This window comes from Arvicola amphibius, chromosome 13 (assembly GCF_903992535.2).
Source record: "Arvicola amphibius chromosome 13, mArvAmp1.2, whole genome shotgun sequence".
Classification (NCBI taxonomy): domain Eukaryota; kingdom Metazoa; phylum Chordata; class Mammalia; order Rodentia; family Cricetidae; genus Arvicola; species Arvicola amphibius.
Genome location: NC_052059.1, coordinates 37,530,907 through 37,546,492, shown reverse-complemented (window position 1 = coordinate 37,546,492; position 15,586 = coordinate 37,530,907). Strand labels below are relative to the sequence as shown.

At 43.2% G+C, this 15,586-nt stretch overlaps 1 protein-coding gene across 3 annotated transcripts in view; it reads left to right on the top strand.

Annotated features, from left to right (window-relative positions):
• The window catches only part of Enox1 (ecto-NOX disulfide-thiol exchanger 1), a 551,532-nt gene that overhangs the window by 351,738 nt on the left and 184,208 nt on the right, over positions 1-15,586 (top strand). For 2 of the 3 annotated variants that reach the window (XM_038310117.1, XM_038310116.1), the window contains 2 exons: positions 6,281-6,424; positions 7,185-7,322. In XM_038310117.1, the coding sequence (XP_038166045.1) occupies positions 6,355-6,424; positions 7,185-7,322 (208 nt within the window). In that variant the 5' untranslated portion in view covers positions 6,281-6,354. The remainder of the gene's footprint in view (positions 1-6,280; positions 6,425-7,184; positions 7,323-15,586) is intronic. The other variant, XM_038310118.1, reaches the window with a different exon arrangement.

The following is a 15,586-nucleotide window of genomic DNA, read 5'->3' as shown; positions in this document are numbered from 1 at the left end:
CCTTTTCTTATACATGCATGCTTTTGAAAGTGTATAGATATATAATATTTATGTGGAGAGGGTGATGGGGTGATCCCGCCACATTCTGTGCTGTTGCTGGGTATTGACAAGTTCAGTTAGCTTTCCTAAGTTTAGCATTGACTTCTAACTAGCGCTGAAGGGGAGAGCTGGCTATGTCCAGACTTAGATCCATTCTCTGTAAATAGAGACTGCTTTTTTTGTTTCCCAACCACCCAGACCCAAATAGTCACACAAAACTATATTAATTACAACACTGTTTGGCCAATAACCCAAGTGTATTCCTAGCTAGGTCTTGAATCTGAAATTAACCCATTTCTATTAACCTGTATATTGCCATGAGCCTGTGGCTTACCAGTAATATTCTAGCATCTTTCTCCTTTGGCAGCTACGTGGAATCTCCTTGACTCTGCCTTCTTTCTCCCTGCATTTAGTTTAGATTTCCCACCTACCTGTATTCTGCCCTGCCATAGGCCAAAACAGCTTCTTTATTAACCAGTGGTAATAAAACATATGCATAGCATTCAGAAGGGAAGCCCATATCAGTTCTCCAGTAAGGGTTTAGGTAGAGGGGGAGCTGATTCTGTAAAGTGAGAAAGGCTGGTACGTGGAAGGCACAGAACGATAACACTGAGGAACGATTACATAACTCCTTTTTGTCTTAAAGACATCACTGAAGGAAGAATGGGGAGAATAGAGATGGCGTCTCTTCTCAGGTACACTGTGATAGGAATGTCTAGCTGACAGTTTTGAAAAGTCTACAGTGATTTTATAACTGTACATGTAAGGGGGGGTGTCAAATGACAGTATTTGATTCTGTGGATTCGGTAGGATCTCTTACATAGTTTGCCCTCCCTGGATTTACCTCTGCCCAGCAATGGCCTCTGCTTTCTCCTAATTTCAAAGAAGGATCCTCTTACCTTTGTTAAACAGAGTAGTACTACTTGAGGCAGGGTGGGGGAACTGGAGAGCTGGCTCAGTGGTTAGGAGGACTTATTGCTCTTGTGCCAGACCTGGTTTGGTTCCCAGTACCTAAGTGGTGGCTCACAACCAACCATCCGTAGCTCCAGTTCCAGGGGCTCTGATACTGCCTTTTGACCCTGCAGGTGATATATGTATGTATATGTCCATGGTACATATATATATATATGTATATATATACATATATATATGTATATATATACATATATATATATGTATATATATATACATATATATATATATATGCAGGCAAACACTCATACCCATAAAATGATATTACTGCTTAACAAATCTCCCCATTATTCTGTTCTACCTAAAACTCCACCAAAATCTTAGTTGTCTTCTTTGCAACTAATTAGCAGATAGTGATCATTAATAAGCATTTAGAATCCTGTATATTTACCAGACTTAAAAAACTCTATAATATTTTTTCATCTAGGATCTTAGGTTATCTCTTATCATCTGTCTCTTCATTACTACCTTTAAGCTGCTTCAAAGTGTTCCCAATACTCAAAAGAATTAAGAAGCAATGTAGATTTGCTGGTATTTCTACACCGTGCGTGTATTGTGCTTGCTGGCTCCGGGGTTGGGCTAGCATGGTGAATCATCTTAATCATCCCGAGCGTAGATCTGATTAGAGAGTGATGCTAGAACAGCATCATGGGAGCACAGAGGAGAGAGTCCACAGCTCTTGTCTTTTTCCCTAAAAAGACCAATGGCATCTTTCTTCAGGTTCATTGTGATTTACACTATTCGCTCTCCTGTGAACCCTCTGATATTCCGTGATATTATAGAGATGAGTCACTGTGGTTGTGAACCCTCTGATATTCCATGATATTATAGAGATGTGTCACTGTGATTGTGAACCCTCTGATATTCCGTGATATTATAGAGATGAGTCACTGTGATTGTGAACCCTCTGATATTCCGTGATATTGTAGAGATGAGTCACTGTGACTATAGTGACCCATCTCCATAATGGAGGCCTCCACTGATCCCTTCTCTGGTCCTCGGAAAGTGTCAGCTTTTGGGTGTTCTTACCATGTATTTGGTTGTTGTTTATTTGTTTATTTTTAAGTGTTTGCATGTATGAATGTGTTTAGGTTCATTTTCCTTGCCTTTTTTTTTTTTGCATGTGTATGGGTATTTGTCTGCATGTATGTGTATCTGTGCACCACGTATATGTAGTATTCATGGAGCTCAAAAGAGGGCATCAGATTCCCTGAGACTGGGATTGCAGATAGTTGTGAGACACTGTGTGGCGTTCTGAGACTCAAACCTGGGTCCTTTGGAAGAGTAGCCAGTGCTGTTAATCGCCAAGCCACCTTTCCACCTCTTCACAACTACCTCTACCCCCCTTTTAAACCATGTTTTCAAGAGCAGTTTCATTCTGTCTCCTGTCTCCAAATGTGCAGATTCTTCCCGTCCTGAGCAGTGAAACACTCAGTAATTAAGATGACTTATTTCTCTGTAGAAAACACGGGGAAAATGCTCTGCAGCACTTGACTTTGTGCTCTGTGTTTGTGGAAAAAAAAACCAGAATTTTAGAAAACAAGTGTAAAACCCACAGCTTTCTGGTTGTTCTTGAATGGAAAGGTTGCTCTGGAGTTCCCTGGTACACCTGCAGGAGACGCAGAACGCTTCCCGCATTATCACAGACACCTGTTTTAAAAACATGACATTAACATATACGTAGCATATGTCTAGTTGTACGATAGCCCATCACTTTAATCTATGAAATGTCTCTCTAAGCTATGAAATGCTCGACAAGTGCCCTCCAGCTGAACACCAGTAGTAGACATATTCTTTAAGGTAGGAAAACATGAGTTTGGAATGGAAACACAACTTTATAGCACACACATAACCTATAGCTAACAAACGAAACTTCAGCTATCACGTGGCATAAGTTGGCTTTGATCTCATCTCTTGTAAAGACTCTAATAAAACTCATTCTGTCATTGTAATGGTTTTTCTATTAAAGTAGGCACGAGTCTAAGGAATTAGGTCAAACGAATTCATTTTTCTAAAAATCAAATATTTTTAAAACGTCACTGATTTTTTTTGTCCTTTTTAACAGGAAGCTCCTTTTTTTGTGGACAGCCACAGATGAATTTTCTTATTAAAAACATTTGTGCTTGCTGCATAGAGTTAGAAAGGACTGGAAGGCCCCGCACTTTCCCAAGATGAAGCATCCCATGCTCCTGAACTAGAATACTTCTGTAGGCTTGGTGAGGGTGAAGACATTTTTGCTTCGTTGATATGACCTAGTGAAGTACTGAGCAAAAATGTGCCTTGTTAAACACTTGGGAAATCAGGTGTGAGATTTCAGCGGTCGGTAGAGTTCACTAGAGAATAGGTTGGAGGTCCATTATGCCCAGGCAGAGCTCTCCCGTTATCCTTGACACTCTGCGCATCTGATGGCTTTATAATGATAATCCCTCCGCAAAACCTGTAAGCAGAAACCACCAATTTCATAATTTGTCCAGAAGCTCTTAAAAGCTTTTGTATTTGCATAGAAAGGAAAAGCTGGGGAGGAAAAAAAATCATCTATCTTTTATATGGTATTATTTTACAAAGGAATTGTGGGGAATGGAACAGCCTGCTACAGTTTAGGTGTGGTACAGAAAGCTAGGGCAACACTTACTGTCAGAAATATCAAGTGTTATTCACTGTTTTATAATTAATTACATAATTATACACCAGAACACAAAGATCTCAGGATACCTTAATAGAAACACTGCACTTCCAAATAAAATAACAATAATTATCACCTACTATATTCAAAGTACTTTATTAGCTGTAAATATTAACTCCCCACATCTGTGTGTAAATAAGCATCTTTAGGAATATTAATCTTTCCTATAGTTTAGGAATAAGAAAACTAAGGCAGGGAAGTTGGTTTGAATAATCAGTTAAGCATCACGATCTAGAATGGCTGAAAGAGGCCAGTATCCAACAAAAACAGAGAGTGTTAACAAATTACAAAAGTCACTCTTGCATTCATTCATAAATTGCCAGGTAGTAACTAACATTTACAGGATACCCCTTTGATCAAGTCCATGTGACCAAATGAGCTTTACAAAGGATCCTGTCATCCTGAGACCACTGGGAATACCTGGTAGAAATGAACTTGCTTCAGAGACACCATCCTAGGTACCTAGTAGCCACATGAAGTTGTATGTAATTAAAACCATTGGATTGGGAAACTGGAGAGCTATAATAAAATGAAAGTCACAGAGTTCAAGATAGGGATAAATGAAAGTTCACAAACCACATCCTGCTAATAGAGCAATCGTTTTTGAAACAGCAGTAGATTGTTAAGGTATCTGTGAAAGATACAGAGAGAGGCCATGGACCCCCCCAGGGCCTTAGATGCCCCTGTATAGAGCCGTAAGCTGGAAAAGACAGGGTGGAGCCAAGACAAGCTAATGCCATCCCTGTAACACTGTAGAAAAAGTCAAGGTTAAGCATAACCAGAGAGGCACAAGCTGTAAAGCCAACAAAGTAAGGAGATATTCTCTGATAGAGTGTTCCAGAACTGCGCGCTCATTAGACAGAAGAAGAAAAAAAACTGTGTGATTGATGTCCATTTGTGGAGATCTGAGCTGCAGGAAGAAAGCCAACCACACTTCATTTAGGGAGCCAAGTAAGACAAATAGTGACCTTGTGATGATCCGAGGCTGCTCCACTACAGGGCTGTTGAAGAGAAGGATGAGACTTGCTTGTTCCACTCTGCCTCAGTGCCTGCAGTGCTGGAGCAGAGAGAAAAGTATTCTGGGGCTTCACCATAGTGCTGATGAGTGGCCAGCTACAGGGCATGCATGCACTCAGCCTTGCTATGGATTTGCTGAACGTGATTCATATGGATAGAATCTATCTTGTGGCATTTGTTGCCTATGAAAATTGGTATACCGTACATCTGCACATTCTAGATTTATTTGGTGGTGGTGCGGTGATATATATGTTATGAATACAGTTTGTTTTCCACTCCTAGGTGATAGGTAACTGGGAGGAGAATGCCCAGCCTCTCATTTGCCCCTCTTAGTGACAGTGAGAGATCTGTTGAACTACCAAAGCCACGTTCTCATTGAGCACCTATCCTTGGGATACGGAGACCTGAGCTTCATTTTAGTTGAACCAGCAGGAGCTTTCTGGCTTCACCGTGCTTATCAAGGGGTGGGCTACTGCTCCTTGGCCCTAAGAATCAAAGAACATAGCTTGAAACACTCAAACTTCACACTGTACTCAAACATTAGGATATCTAAACTTCTGAGCAGCAATGTGACTCCTGGGAAAAGTAAATTTCCGCCTAAATGAAAACAGCTATTTAACTCTAGTGCTCATCTCAAACAGCCTCTGGGTCGCTCGTCTAGGTTCGCCCCTGGCAAACGTGCACCTAAGCTCTGAATGTGTACGTGGTTGGCTTTTGCATTTGTAATGGTGGAGAAAACACTTAGGATTTTATAATTAATGTCACAGAAAGGCTCCTTGTAACCTTATCGTATGTTGTATTATTATTTATATTTATTAGAAAAATACGCTGAGTGTAACAAAATACATATATAGAGAGACATGCATACATATATACATATATACATATACTATATGCCATGTAATTCTCAAGAAAATTTGGATCAAACAGATTTTGGCCCAGTTAAATTCATCATTTTATAGAACTGAAAAACAAACATTTTGCCTCTGCTACTGCAGCCTTGTAGATTTCTCCCAGGACAGGCCCTGCAATTCTTTCCTGTGGCCTCTTCTGATGATTGTTAGCTCCTTTGCCAGCCTTACAGGAAAAAAAAAAAAGAAATAAAGAAGGTTCTTGCTTTTTTTATTCTTCCTCCCTACTTTTTGTCCTCTTTGAATACATTTCACAGATGACCGTCTTCCAAAATAACAACATCAATTAACTTTTTTTTAACTTGAAAAGAAATCATGTTTGCCCTAGTCTGCCCTGGCTATTGGTGTGCAGTGTGTGGAAGAGGCTGTGCTGGCGCTGATAAGGCCCATAGGCAAAGAGGCTGCAGCAGGAGACTAAACCCTAACATCCTCAGAAGCCGGCCCTGAGCCAGGTGAGGTGATAAGGTGACCCGCACAGTCTCCCATGCAGTGGCGAGGAGCCACTGTGCACAGCACAGCCGGTCAGGCAGCACGCACCTTGAGTTCTGCACCCTGCTGCTGAAAGTGGTTCTTTTGTGTTTTGTTCTGTGTTTAGACGGCAACCTGTTCCTTCACCATGAATGCCCCTGCCTCACCACAATCCTCTCCTCCCTTGCAGAGTCTGATGTTCTCCGAGGGGACCCTCCGCTCAACTGCCAAAGCACCTGGGCACCCCATGATGCTCGTCCTCCAATGGTAGATGCAGCCGAGTTTGAGAGCATTGCCCAGTGTCCTCAGGAGCTCCCCCAGATGATGGCGGCAGGTAAAGGTTGGTGGCCAGTGAGACACACACGAGATCATTTGCATTCTTACCGGAAAAGCTTGCTCAGCCATGAAAATCGGTGTGGAATCAGAGGCCAGAGCCTAGGGACAGGAGGAGGCTGTGAAATTCAAGAAAAGCCAAAAAAAAAAAAATGTGAAAAATCAAATTTAACACAGTTTTCCGGTCTTCTTTATTCTGTTTAATTTCTGCTATTTATTTTCTAATTTTATTTACCGGTTTTATCAGCCAGTATTTCTATGAAATAGTCTAAAGAGAGGTGATGAATTTGAAAGAGAATGAAGGGGGTCATGGGAGGGATTTGTTTTCTTGTTGGATGGGTAGAAAGGACACCTGGACCAGCGTAATCCTCAGAAACAGACACGTTTATCTATCTTGCCCTGCTAGGCAGTTGGCTTCCCTCTGCTTTCTTATAGATCCTGTCTCTTAACAAGTGTTGCCTCATGGGAGAAGGAAGCAGTTCTTCACGTTTCCCCAGAGGACCCTCTTTCGTAGCATGCACAAACAGTACAGAGGTCATGCCATTAAGTTTTCTTCTAGAACGTTCCATGAACAGACTTCTTTATGCTCCCATCTTTATGTGTCTCTCCTGATGGTCCTACATCTGTAGAAATTATTCATGTAGCGTAGATGATGGTGCTCTTTTAATGTCTTGGCCATGTGCTAGATAAAGCCTCGTATCTTTAGAAACAAGAGAAGAGCCTTGCCTGTCAACACTAAGCTGAGTTTGTTTCTCCCACAGCAGCTGATGGTTTGGGGAGTATAGCCCTAGACACTACCCAGCTCAACATGTCCGTCACCGATCCCACAGCCTGGGCTACGGCTATGAATAATTTGGGCATGGTTCCCGTGGGGTTGCCCGGCCAGCAGCTCGTGTCTGGTAAGCTTTCTCCTGGTTTCAAAGATGCTTTGCAGTATTGCCAAACGCTGTGGGTGACAGGTGTTCCATGGTGATCCCTCTACATGCCCGGATTGAACATGGCTTTTGATTTCTCGACTGGGGCATGTCTCGCTGTTTGCAGGAGAGATTGTTTTCATCTGCACTTTGCTCTTTTGAGTCGCAGCAACCCTCACCCTCACGGCTGTTGGTACACACCGCATCTTTCCTCCACAGCCCTGCGGCGGCAATCACACTCGCAAACTGGTAGATGGGATGGCTGATAGATTCTTTCCAACTTGCGAAACTTATTCCCGGGCCTCGCTTTGTCTGATAGCCATCTCCTCTGTGATGGCTTGGGAGACAAACGTTTGGCTGCTGTTTTGACTCATGCTCCCGTGTTACAAACGTGGAAGAAAACGTAGGAGAAAAGCGTTGGGGGTCACTTTTCTAGCATTGAATTGTCACATGTAAAAACTCAGCTCAGCTGACACCATTCAGACTTTGCTGCCTGCCACATCTGAAACAGTAATTCAGAACAATCAATAGATGGCATCTTTAGAAATATCATTAAGTCAAAGGTCATTTAAAGGTTTTGCTGCTTAATTCAACATGTGTTTCTTTATAAAACAGACTTTGAAAATTATATATATACGTGTGTGTAATGTATATATAAAACATATATATGTATATCAGTTTAAAGCATGTCTCGATAAATTGAAATAAAATGAGCGACAGATGATAGGACTGGAAAGCTGATGTGCGGGATCACGTGTTCAGTGGTGGGTGGTAAAGATGCAATATAGCAGCTTGCTGGTCAGCCCCTGGGGCTCTGAAGGATGGGAGATGAGCTTTGTTAGCAGAGATGCTGGGGTTTGCATGTCTGTCCACTCACTCCACAAATACTCACCGAGGTTCTCATGGGTACAGTGGCCTCAACAGTCAGCAGATGGGCTAGCCGCATCCTCTTGGGATGTGTATTGGGATGTGCATACTGAAGGATGGTATACAGCAGAATAACTGTCTTATTGTCTTTGACCACCAAGTCCAGAGATGGTGGATGGTGTGCACTAAAGCGGAATTGATGCCCTTTGGAATGTTTAATTCTACCCACAATCCCAAGTTTCAACTCTCCTTCTCCCTTCCTTCATCCATGCTGCCTTTCCTCCCTCCCCTTCTCTTTTGTCCACAGTGTTCATAAACAAAAAAATACCATTTTAAATTAAAAGTATACATATATATGTATGTACATATGGTTTCTCTTCTAAACGTTTAAATGTACTGATGTTCATTTTATATGTATTGATGATTTGCCTGCGTGTAACTCTGTGTACTGCCTGTATGTCCAGTACTCATAGAGCCCAGAAGAGAGCATCGGACCCCCTGGAGTTGTGGTCACAAATAGGTGAAACAGTTGCCATCTACTGTGTGAGATCTGAGAATGGAGCCCAGGTCCTCTGGAAGGGCAGCCAGCCTTCCTAACCATGGAGCCACTTCTCCATCCTCGTGGTTTCTTTCTAGCAAGCAAAAAACGGAGCAGGAGAGGAGGTAGGAGACAGGGAAACTGTGAGACCAGGAAACCTAAAGGAGAGAAAGAGCCTGGACTGCAGCCACCTGGGATGGTCCACACCTTTAATTCCAGCACTAGGGAGGCTGAGGCTGGAGGATTGTAAGTTTCTGGCCAGTTTGGCTATGTTGCTAGTGAAATCAGACCTTGAAACATGCTATGGAATTACGATGATGGGCAGCTGTCCTGCCCTACGGGTGGATGTGCACGCGTAAAGAGCATCGTCCACACTGCAAATGAGCTTATCCCGGCCTTTTCCTCAGAAGCGCATCCAGGCAGACACCTCCTTTTGATAACGCGAGAGTTTTGTACTCCCCACTTCCCTTGCCCCAGCTGCCTAATTGAAATATTCACACAGCAGAGATGGCTTCCCCCTCATCTCAGCTCCCATTTCTCTCAGAGAACGTGTGACTTCTAGAGTAAGCCCAAACCTCAATAATTCATTATTTTTTCCTCACAATTTGGAGTGTTCTGACATTTTAACCATGACCAATTTATGATTTTCCTAGCAACCTACCATGAAAAGAATTACAGCCCTACTCGTTATAGAAGATTTACCGTATCTGCCCTGAATTGCGTTCTCTATCTCCTGTATTAGCCAGACAGCCGAAAGTGGTTTTGAGCCTTTCAGAGTGTCTCCAGGCTTTTCTTCTTCACTTCTGTAGCCCAGTGGGGTAAATGCACTCGGCTCTGTCTTCAGGATCCGCTAACTGCAATTCTTGACCCAGCATCCTGACTGATTCTGTTGAGACTGGCTGGTCTTTGTGTGGTTTTCCTTCTGGCTCTTTTTTTCCCCTAAGAAATGTTTCAGTGATTGTGCATATGGAATTTTTTTATATGTGTTCTGTGAACATGTCACCTTCAACTATTTCCCATTGTATGCTTTCATGTGAAAACGGGGAGTCACCCGTCAGGTCAGGAGCCGCGCTCCAAGTGTTTCATCCGTTTCTACTCTTCTGAGCGGCTTTCTGTGGAGCACTGCGATCACACATGACCACTGTCGTGTGATCATGTCTGCTAAGACCTGTCGGAACATTTAGTGTGGTAGCTTATGCCAAACATGCATCTCTGTGCAGCGAGTATTTGCTGGATGTTGTTGGCTTTCTATCCTATTTTTTCCTTGTTAAACCTGTTTGTTAGTTTCACACATGTAATAGCGAGTTTTAGCTATTTCCACCCGACAGGACATTTTCTCATTCCTCTCCCTCTTCTTCTGAATCCCCTTTCTTTCCATCAAGCCTCTCCCTGCTCTCGTGTCTTCCTGTGCATGACTCACTGGGTTTGAGTTTCTTGTCTAAGTGTGGGGTAGGTTATGTACAGGGACACCAACCGTCTATAAGTGGCTACATCATTGAAGAAACGACTCTTTCTCCCCCAGCAACCATTGACTTCTCCGACGCTCAGCAGGAAGTAGGGCCTCACGAGCCACACCCCGTGACACAATGTTGACAGCCCTGGTCTGTGTGTAAATAACCACTGCCGTGGTGGGTTCGTGAGTGGGAGGCTCAGGATCTTGCTTTCGATCCTGTCCCTGTCATTTTGTCGATGGGACGTAGATGTCCCATTTAGGGCTGATCCCTTCACCATCACTCATTTGGCATTTGGGACAATTATGAGGGTTTTATTTTTTTATTGACCGTGTCACCCACTACAACAATAAAAGCTTTTGTGATGAAGTCCAAGATGAGCACTCCTTTAAATATAAAAACATGAGCATTTAGAAGGCAGTCTGAGGGAACCGAAGTGAAGAGCACTGGCTGTTCTTAGAGAGGACCTAGGTTTGGTTCCCAGAACCCATGTGGTGACTCACAAATGTCTGTAACTCCAGTTCCTGGGGATTTGGCTTCCTCTTCTGGACTTGGTGAGCACCAGGCATGCACACAATACACATACATACATGCAGGCAAAATGTGTGCGTGCATGCACGCGCGCGCGCTCACACACACACATATCAAATAATAAAAACAAAGCCATTTACAACCGTCTAGCAAAATGGTAGTATTAGCTTCCCCATTAGGGCCTGTGACCTCCCCGGCTAGGTTCAGAGAACTAGACATCAGTTCACTCCTGTGAGTCCTGTTTTCTTTAATCTTTTGTTATGGAAAAAAACATTACTCCCTCAGGCATTTTCTCACAGTGCCAGGAAGCTGGCACACACACCCTGCTTATGTCCCCTTTCCCTTTTGGATTTTATTTATGTGTTTCCTCTTATAAATAGGTCATGTTCCTTATGTGCTCATTTTAGCAAACCTGGTCATGGGTCACTTCTCTTAACAATCTAGCTTCATACTTCCTAAAATATTTATCTAGCCTTATTTTTTTTCTTCTTAATATTAATTCCTTTAAGAAAGTTTTCCTTTATGAACTCTTCCTTGTATTTTAAGTACAGACTAGTCTGCATACTCTGGAGGTTGATATATATATTTCCAGTTTCATATTTTCTCACTTGACCCTCCTATCTTTTATCCGAAATCAGATTTCTATAAATGTCTCTCAGTTTTTAAAATATCTGTTGTCTATTAGCGATCTATTTTTATTCCAGAACTGGTCAACTCGTACAGTTGTATAATTTGTTTATGGGAAGCTCTGCCGTCCCTTTTACTGCACTTCGTGTGTAGAATTATTTCCTCTCTCTCAGCATAGCCAGACCCACAGGAGGCTCAGTGTCCCCAGCGGCCACCTCTGGAGTTCTTCAGTGTGACTATAGAAGGTTAGAGACCATCTTTAACATTTCAGAAGGGACTTGGAGATTATTTAGTGTAGCATCCCTTCCGAGAAAGCGTCCCTGCCGTATCTCTGACAGGATTATAGAGAAGCTCGTTTTATGAGCGCTTGGCTTTCTCCCAAAGTTTCTGATATTTTCTAAATGGCCAAGTACTCTTCCCATATTTGTTAAAATTAAACTGACACTAAGTCCTGTTTCTCGATGCTTCTCCAGTTTATTGAGAGATTAAAATTATCAGCAGAGCAAAGAACACTGTTTTCATATCCTTTGATTTTTATCAAAAGGATTTCCCCAGAAACTGTATCACTTCTTACCACTCTGTCGTACTTTTCTGCTGTGCTGTCTCCTGCAGCCATACGTGTGCCTCCGACATTTATCACCACGTGTCTGCGCCCACTCTCACGAATGCCCATGTACCTTCCTGTGAGGTTCTGTGTGACATCATAGCAATGGACCTCTTTCCTCTTGTCCAGACTATAGCACTATATGGTTATGCATCCATCCAACGTCCTCTGTTGCGGGGGGGGGGGGGGGGTTTCCTCCACTTCCTGTTTCCTGTTTGTTTTCTCCCCATAATCATTTTGAGGGTTTGTGGGTTTTGTTGTTGTTCGTTTGTCTTGTTATCAGTTTTTTGTACAGTGTTGGAGCCGTGCTTTCTAAATTGGTCAGTTGGAAGATCTGTGTCCCCTGTTTGTCCTTAGGGAGGGTGACTGTTGCTTTAGTATAGAGATGGCCTGATAGCCATGGCCAACTCTGGGGTAAGCACAGGTAAATTGCTTTCTCTGTAGATTTTCTGAGTCTTTACTATATTGACACACAATGTGCAGTCTTCCACACTGTTGGACCTTGTATGTAGAATTCTCAACTTAATTCGACCTTTAGTAAATACCCATCGGTATTTCCTGAGACACCAGAGTGTGGCTGTCTGCTCTGGGCATTTCCTGTCAGCCAAGAAAAACCTCTGCCCGTGCATCCACATTTCTTTGTTATATATGCCACTGCTCACATGACCTTTAAGATTGTGTTTGTATGTGTTGTAGCTGAACAGCGTCACTATGTAATTCTACCTTTGATAACAACTGCTGTTGGCTCAGGTCTTTCCTGAAACCTGTTCTCAGGTTCTCAGTTTTCTGTGATACACGTTGTTTCTGTATAAGGACCCCACCTCTGATGTCACAAACCAGAATCTAACTGTCAAATCCTGAGCTCTGGCCATCTGTGCAGCCAGACACTCTCTCCTCCAGTGTCCAAATCTCAGTCCCCCCCCCCCCGTCTCTGTCTCTGTCTCTCTGTAAAATTTAATCTTTGAAGCCAAGCATCATGGCTCTAAGGCAGAGGTAGGTGAATCTCTATGAGTTCGAGGCCAGCCTGCTCTGCAAAGAGAGTTCTCAAACAGCTAGGACTGTTGCACAGAGAAACCCTGTCTGAAAAACCCAAGTAAATAAATAAAAGTAAATAAATAAAATGAAAGTTTCTTCTCATTATGTAGATACATACAAAATATATCTTGATCATATCCACCCCTCACTCTCCCCGCCAATTCCCCTCAAGATCACATGTCTTCCTTCCTAACTTCGTGTCTTTTTAAAATAATTTTAATTGATGATTTCATTGTTTAATAATCTCATACATGCATTTAATATGTTTTGATTAAAGTTTACTCCCCATCCCTGCCCCCACTATTCTCTGTCCATTTCATGCATTCTTTTTAAGAAATCCACTGTGTCCACTTGGTGCTGCCAGTGCCTGCATTGGTACAGTGCTATCTATTGAGTCATGTGGAGACTCTGAGGGGCCACATCCTTGGAAATGATTGACTCCAGCTCTCTCAGCAGTTAGTCTCCAGGACTCTCCAGCTAGGGGCAGGGTTCATGACTACCCTCCTCCTCCGTGCTAGGGTTTATTTATCTGACTTGAGCTTGCACAGGTCTTGCACATGTTGTCCCAGCTTCTGGGTCTTCATATGAGCCACTGCCTGTCATGCCCGGGAAGCCCCATTTCCTGTAGTCACCCACTTCCCATCCCTTCTTCCGTGACGACCCCTGAGCTTTGGAAGGAGGAAGTGTGATATAGATGTCACATTTAGAGCCAAGTACTCTGAAGTCTTTTCTTCTTTGCATTTTGATCTCTTATTCTGTGCAGTTGTGGATCTCTAAGTTAATCACCACCTACTGCAAGAAGAAGCCTTTCTGACAAGGGGTGAGAGATGTCATCATCTTTGGGTATAGTAATAAATCATTTGAAGTTGGTTTCATATATAGAGTTATAGTAGTAGATTGTCCCCTAGGTCTCAGGTTCTTGGCCCCATTAATGGTGGCAGGCATGACTTCCATCTGGAAGAACTGACCTTCAATCTAATCCAGGGGGTTAATCCAATACAACTGACCTTTAATACAAAGGGGTTAATTACAGCCATGCCTCCCTCGCACCAGTGACTTTATCTTTTTAGGTTAGCCGTTACTGTAGCTCTCACAGTTAGGTAAGAATAGTGATTCCCTCTCCCCCCCTCCCCCGGGAGTATACTTAGCACCTCAGAGCACTCTGAAAGCCAGCCATTAAGGACGAAGCTTCCAGGTCAAGTTTCTCCATGTTCTATGACTCAAACAGGTGATGTTTTCAGCAATATAATCTGACTGTTAGATTCTGGATGGTAACCAAAAGCAATTGACAGTCCCCTGCCATGTTTAGTGGGGGGAATCTTTGGGATCCCAGGGACCAACAACTCCAAAAGAAGTTGGCACTAGACTTGATGTCAGGTGGTAGCCTATGGTATCTAGAGGCATTGTCCCCGTTACGGGATAATTCCCATTTAAACTCTCAGGTGGTGGGATAAGGATCATAATGGAGAGTCTGGGTAGAGATGGGAGCCCCTGCCTGGGCATTTCACAGGATGTGAGGGCTTCGGGCTAAGGGGTGACCTCGCATCGGAGATGGGAGTCCCTACTGGGGAATGACACGCAGGAAAGGGGGTCCTTATGCAGCAGGTATGGCGTTGTCATGGGATCTATCCTAGTTCATTTTCCAAAGGGGTGACAGTCAATTGGAAGGAGAGTTGGAGAGCAGGAGACTTTGTGCATCTCTTCTCGTCATGAGATTATACCTTCCTCTCTCCTGTTTGGTGACATCTCCTTTCTTTTTTTTTTTTTTTTTTTTTTTTTTTTGTTTTTTTTTTTTGTTTTTTCGAGACAGGGTTTCTCTGTGGCTTTGGAGCCTGTCCTGGAACTAGCTCTTGTAGACCAGGCTGGTCGACATCTCCTTTCTTAATGTCAACACTCTTTCTTTAGCTCTTATCGATTCAAGTTGACATGAATCTTTCACACTAAGTTCCTTAGCATGTCCTGTGTCAAATCTGAAAAAGACATCATACTCCCTCTCAGCCACATGGAGGACCACACACGCCAAAGTGCCCATTTGCTGGGGATTACCTTGAAAGCAGGAAGGACTTCTTTACACCTGCGCACAGCTGCCATCACGCTGCATTGCCCAGAGTTCATTCCATGCCATCTTCTCCTAGCTCCCCATCTGTGCCAGCTCCCGCCACTCTGGAAGTTTAACTCTGACGCATGGGAGGGCTAATGTGGGGTGCTTTTCCCCACTGTCTTCTTTATTATCCACTCCCCTCCCCTAAGGTTTTCATTCATTTTCATTCATCTCTGCTTCCTCGGACTATTTTTTTTTCTTCTAGTTCCCTCCTTGGGTTGTTTAATCCTCCCAGGGACACCTTTTATCCTCTTCAATGTGCCCAGATATGAAGAGGCATTTGCTAAATCCTTTCATCTCCTCAAGCATTGCCCCTTTAACTGGGATTTACTAAGCCAGATGTTGTGCTCAGCGCTGGGATTACGAGACATCGACCTCACTGCCAGGTAGCAGAGTCAGTGGAGAGGCAGGAATAGTAACTAAGCACAGCCAAATCAACAGCCCAAGTGGAGATGCTTCTAATAAGTATGGATGCTATAGGGCGCCACTACAGGG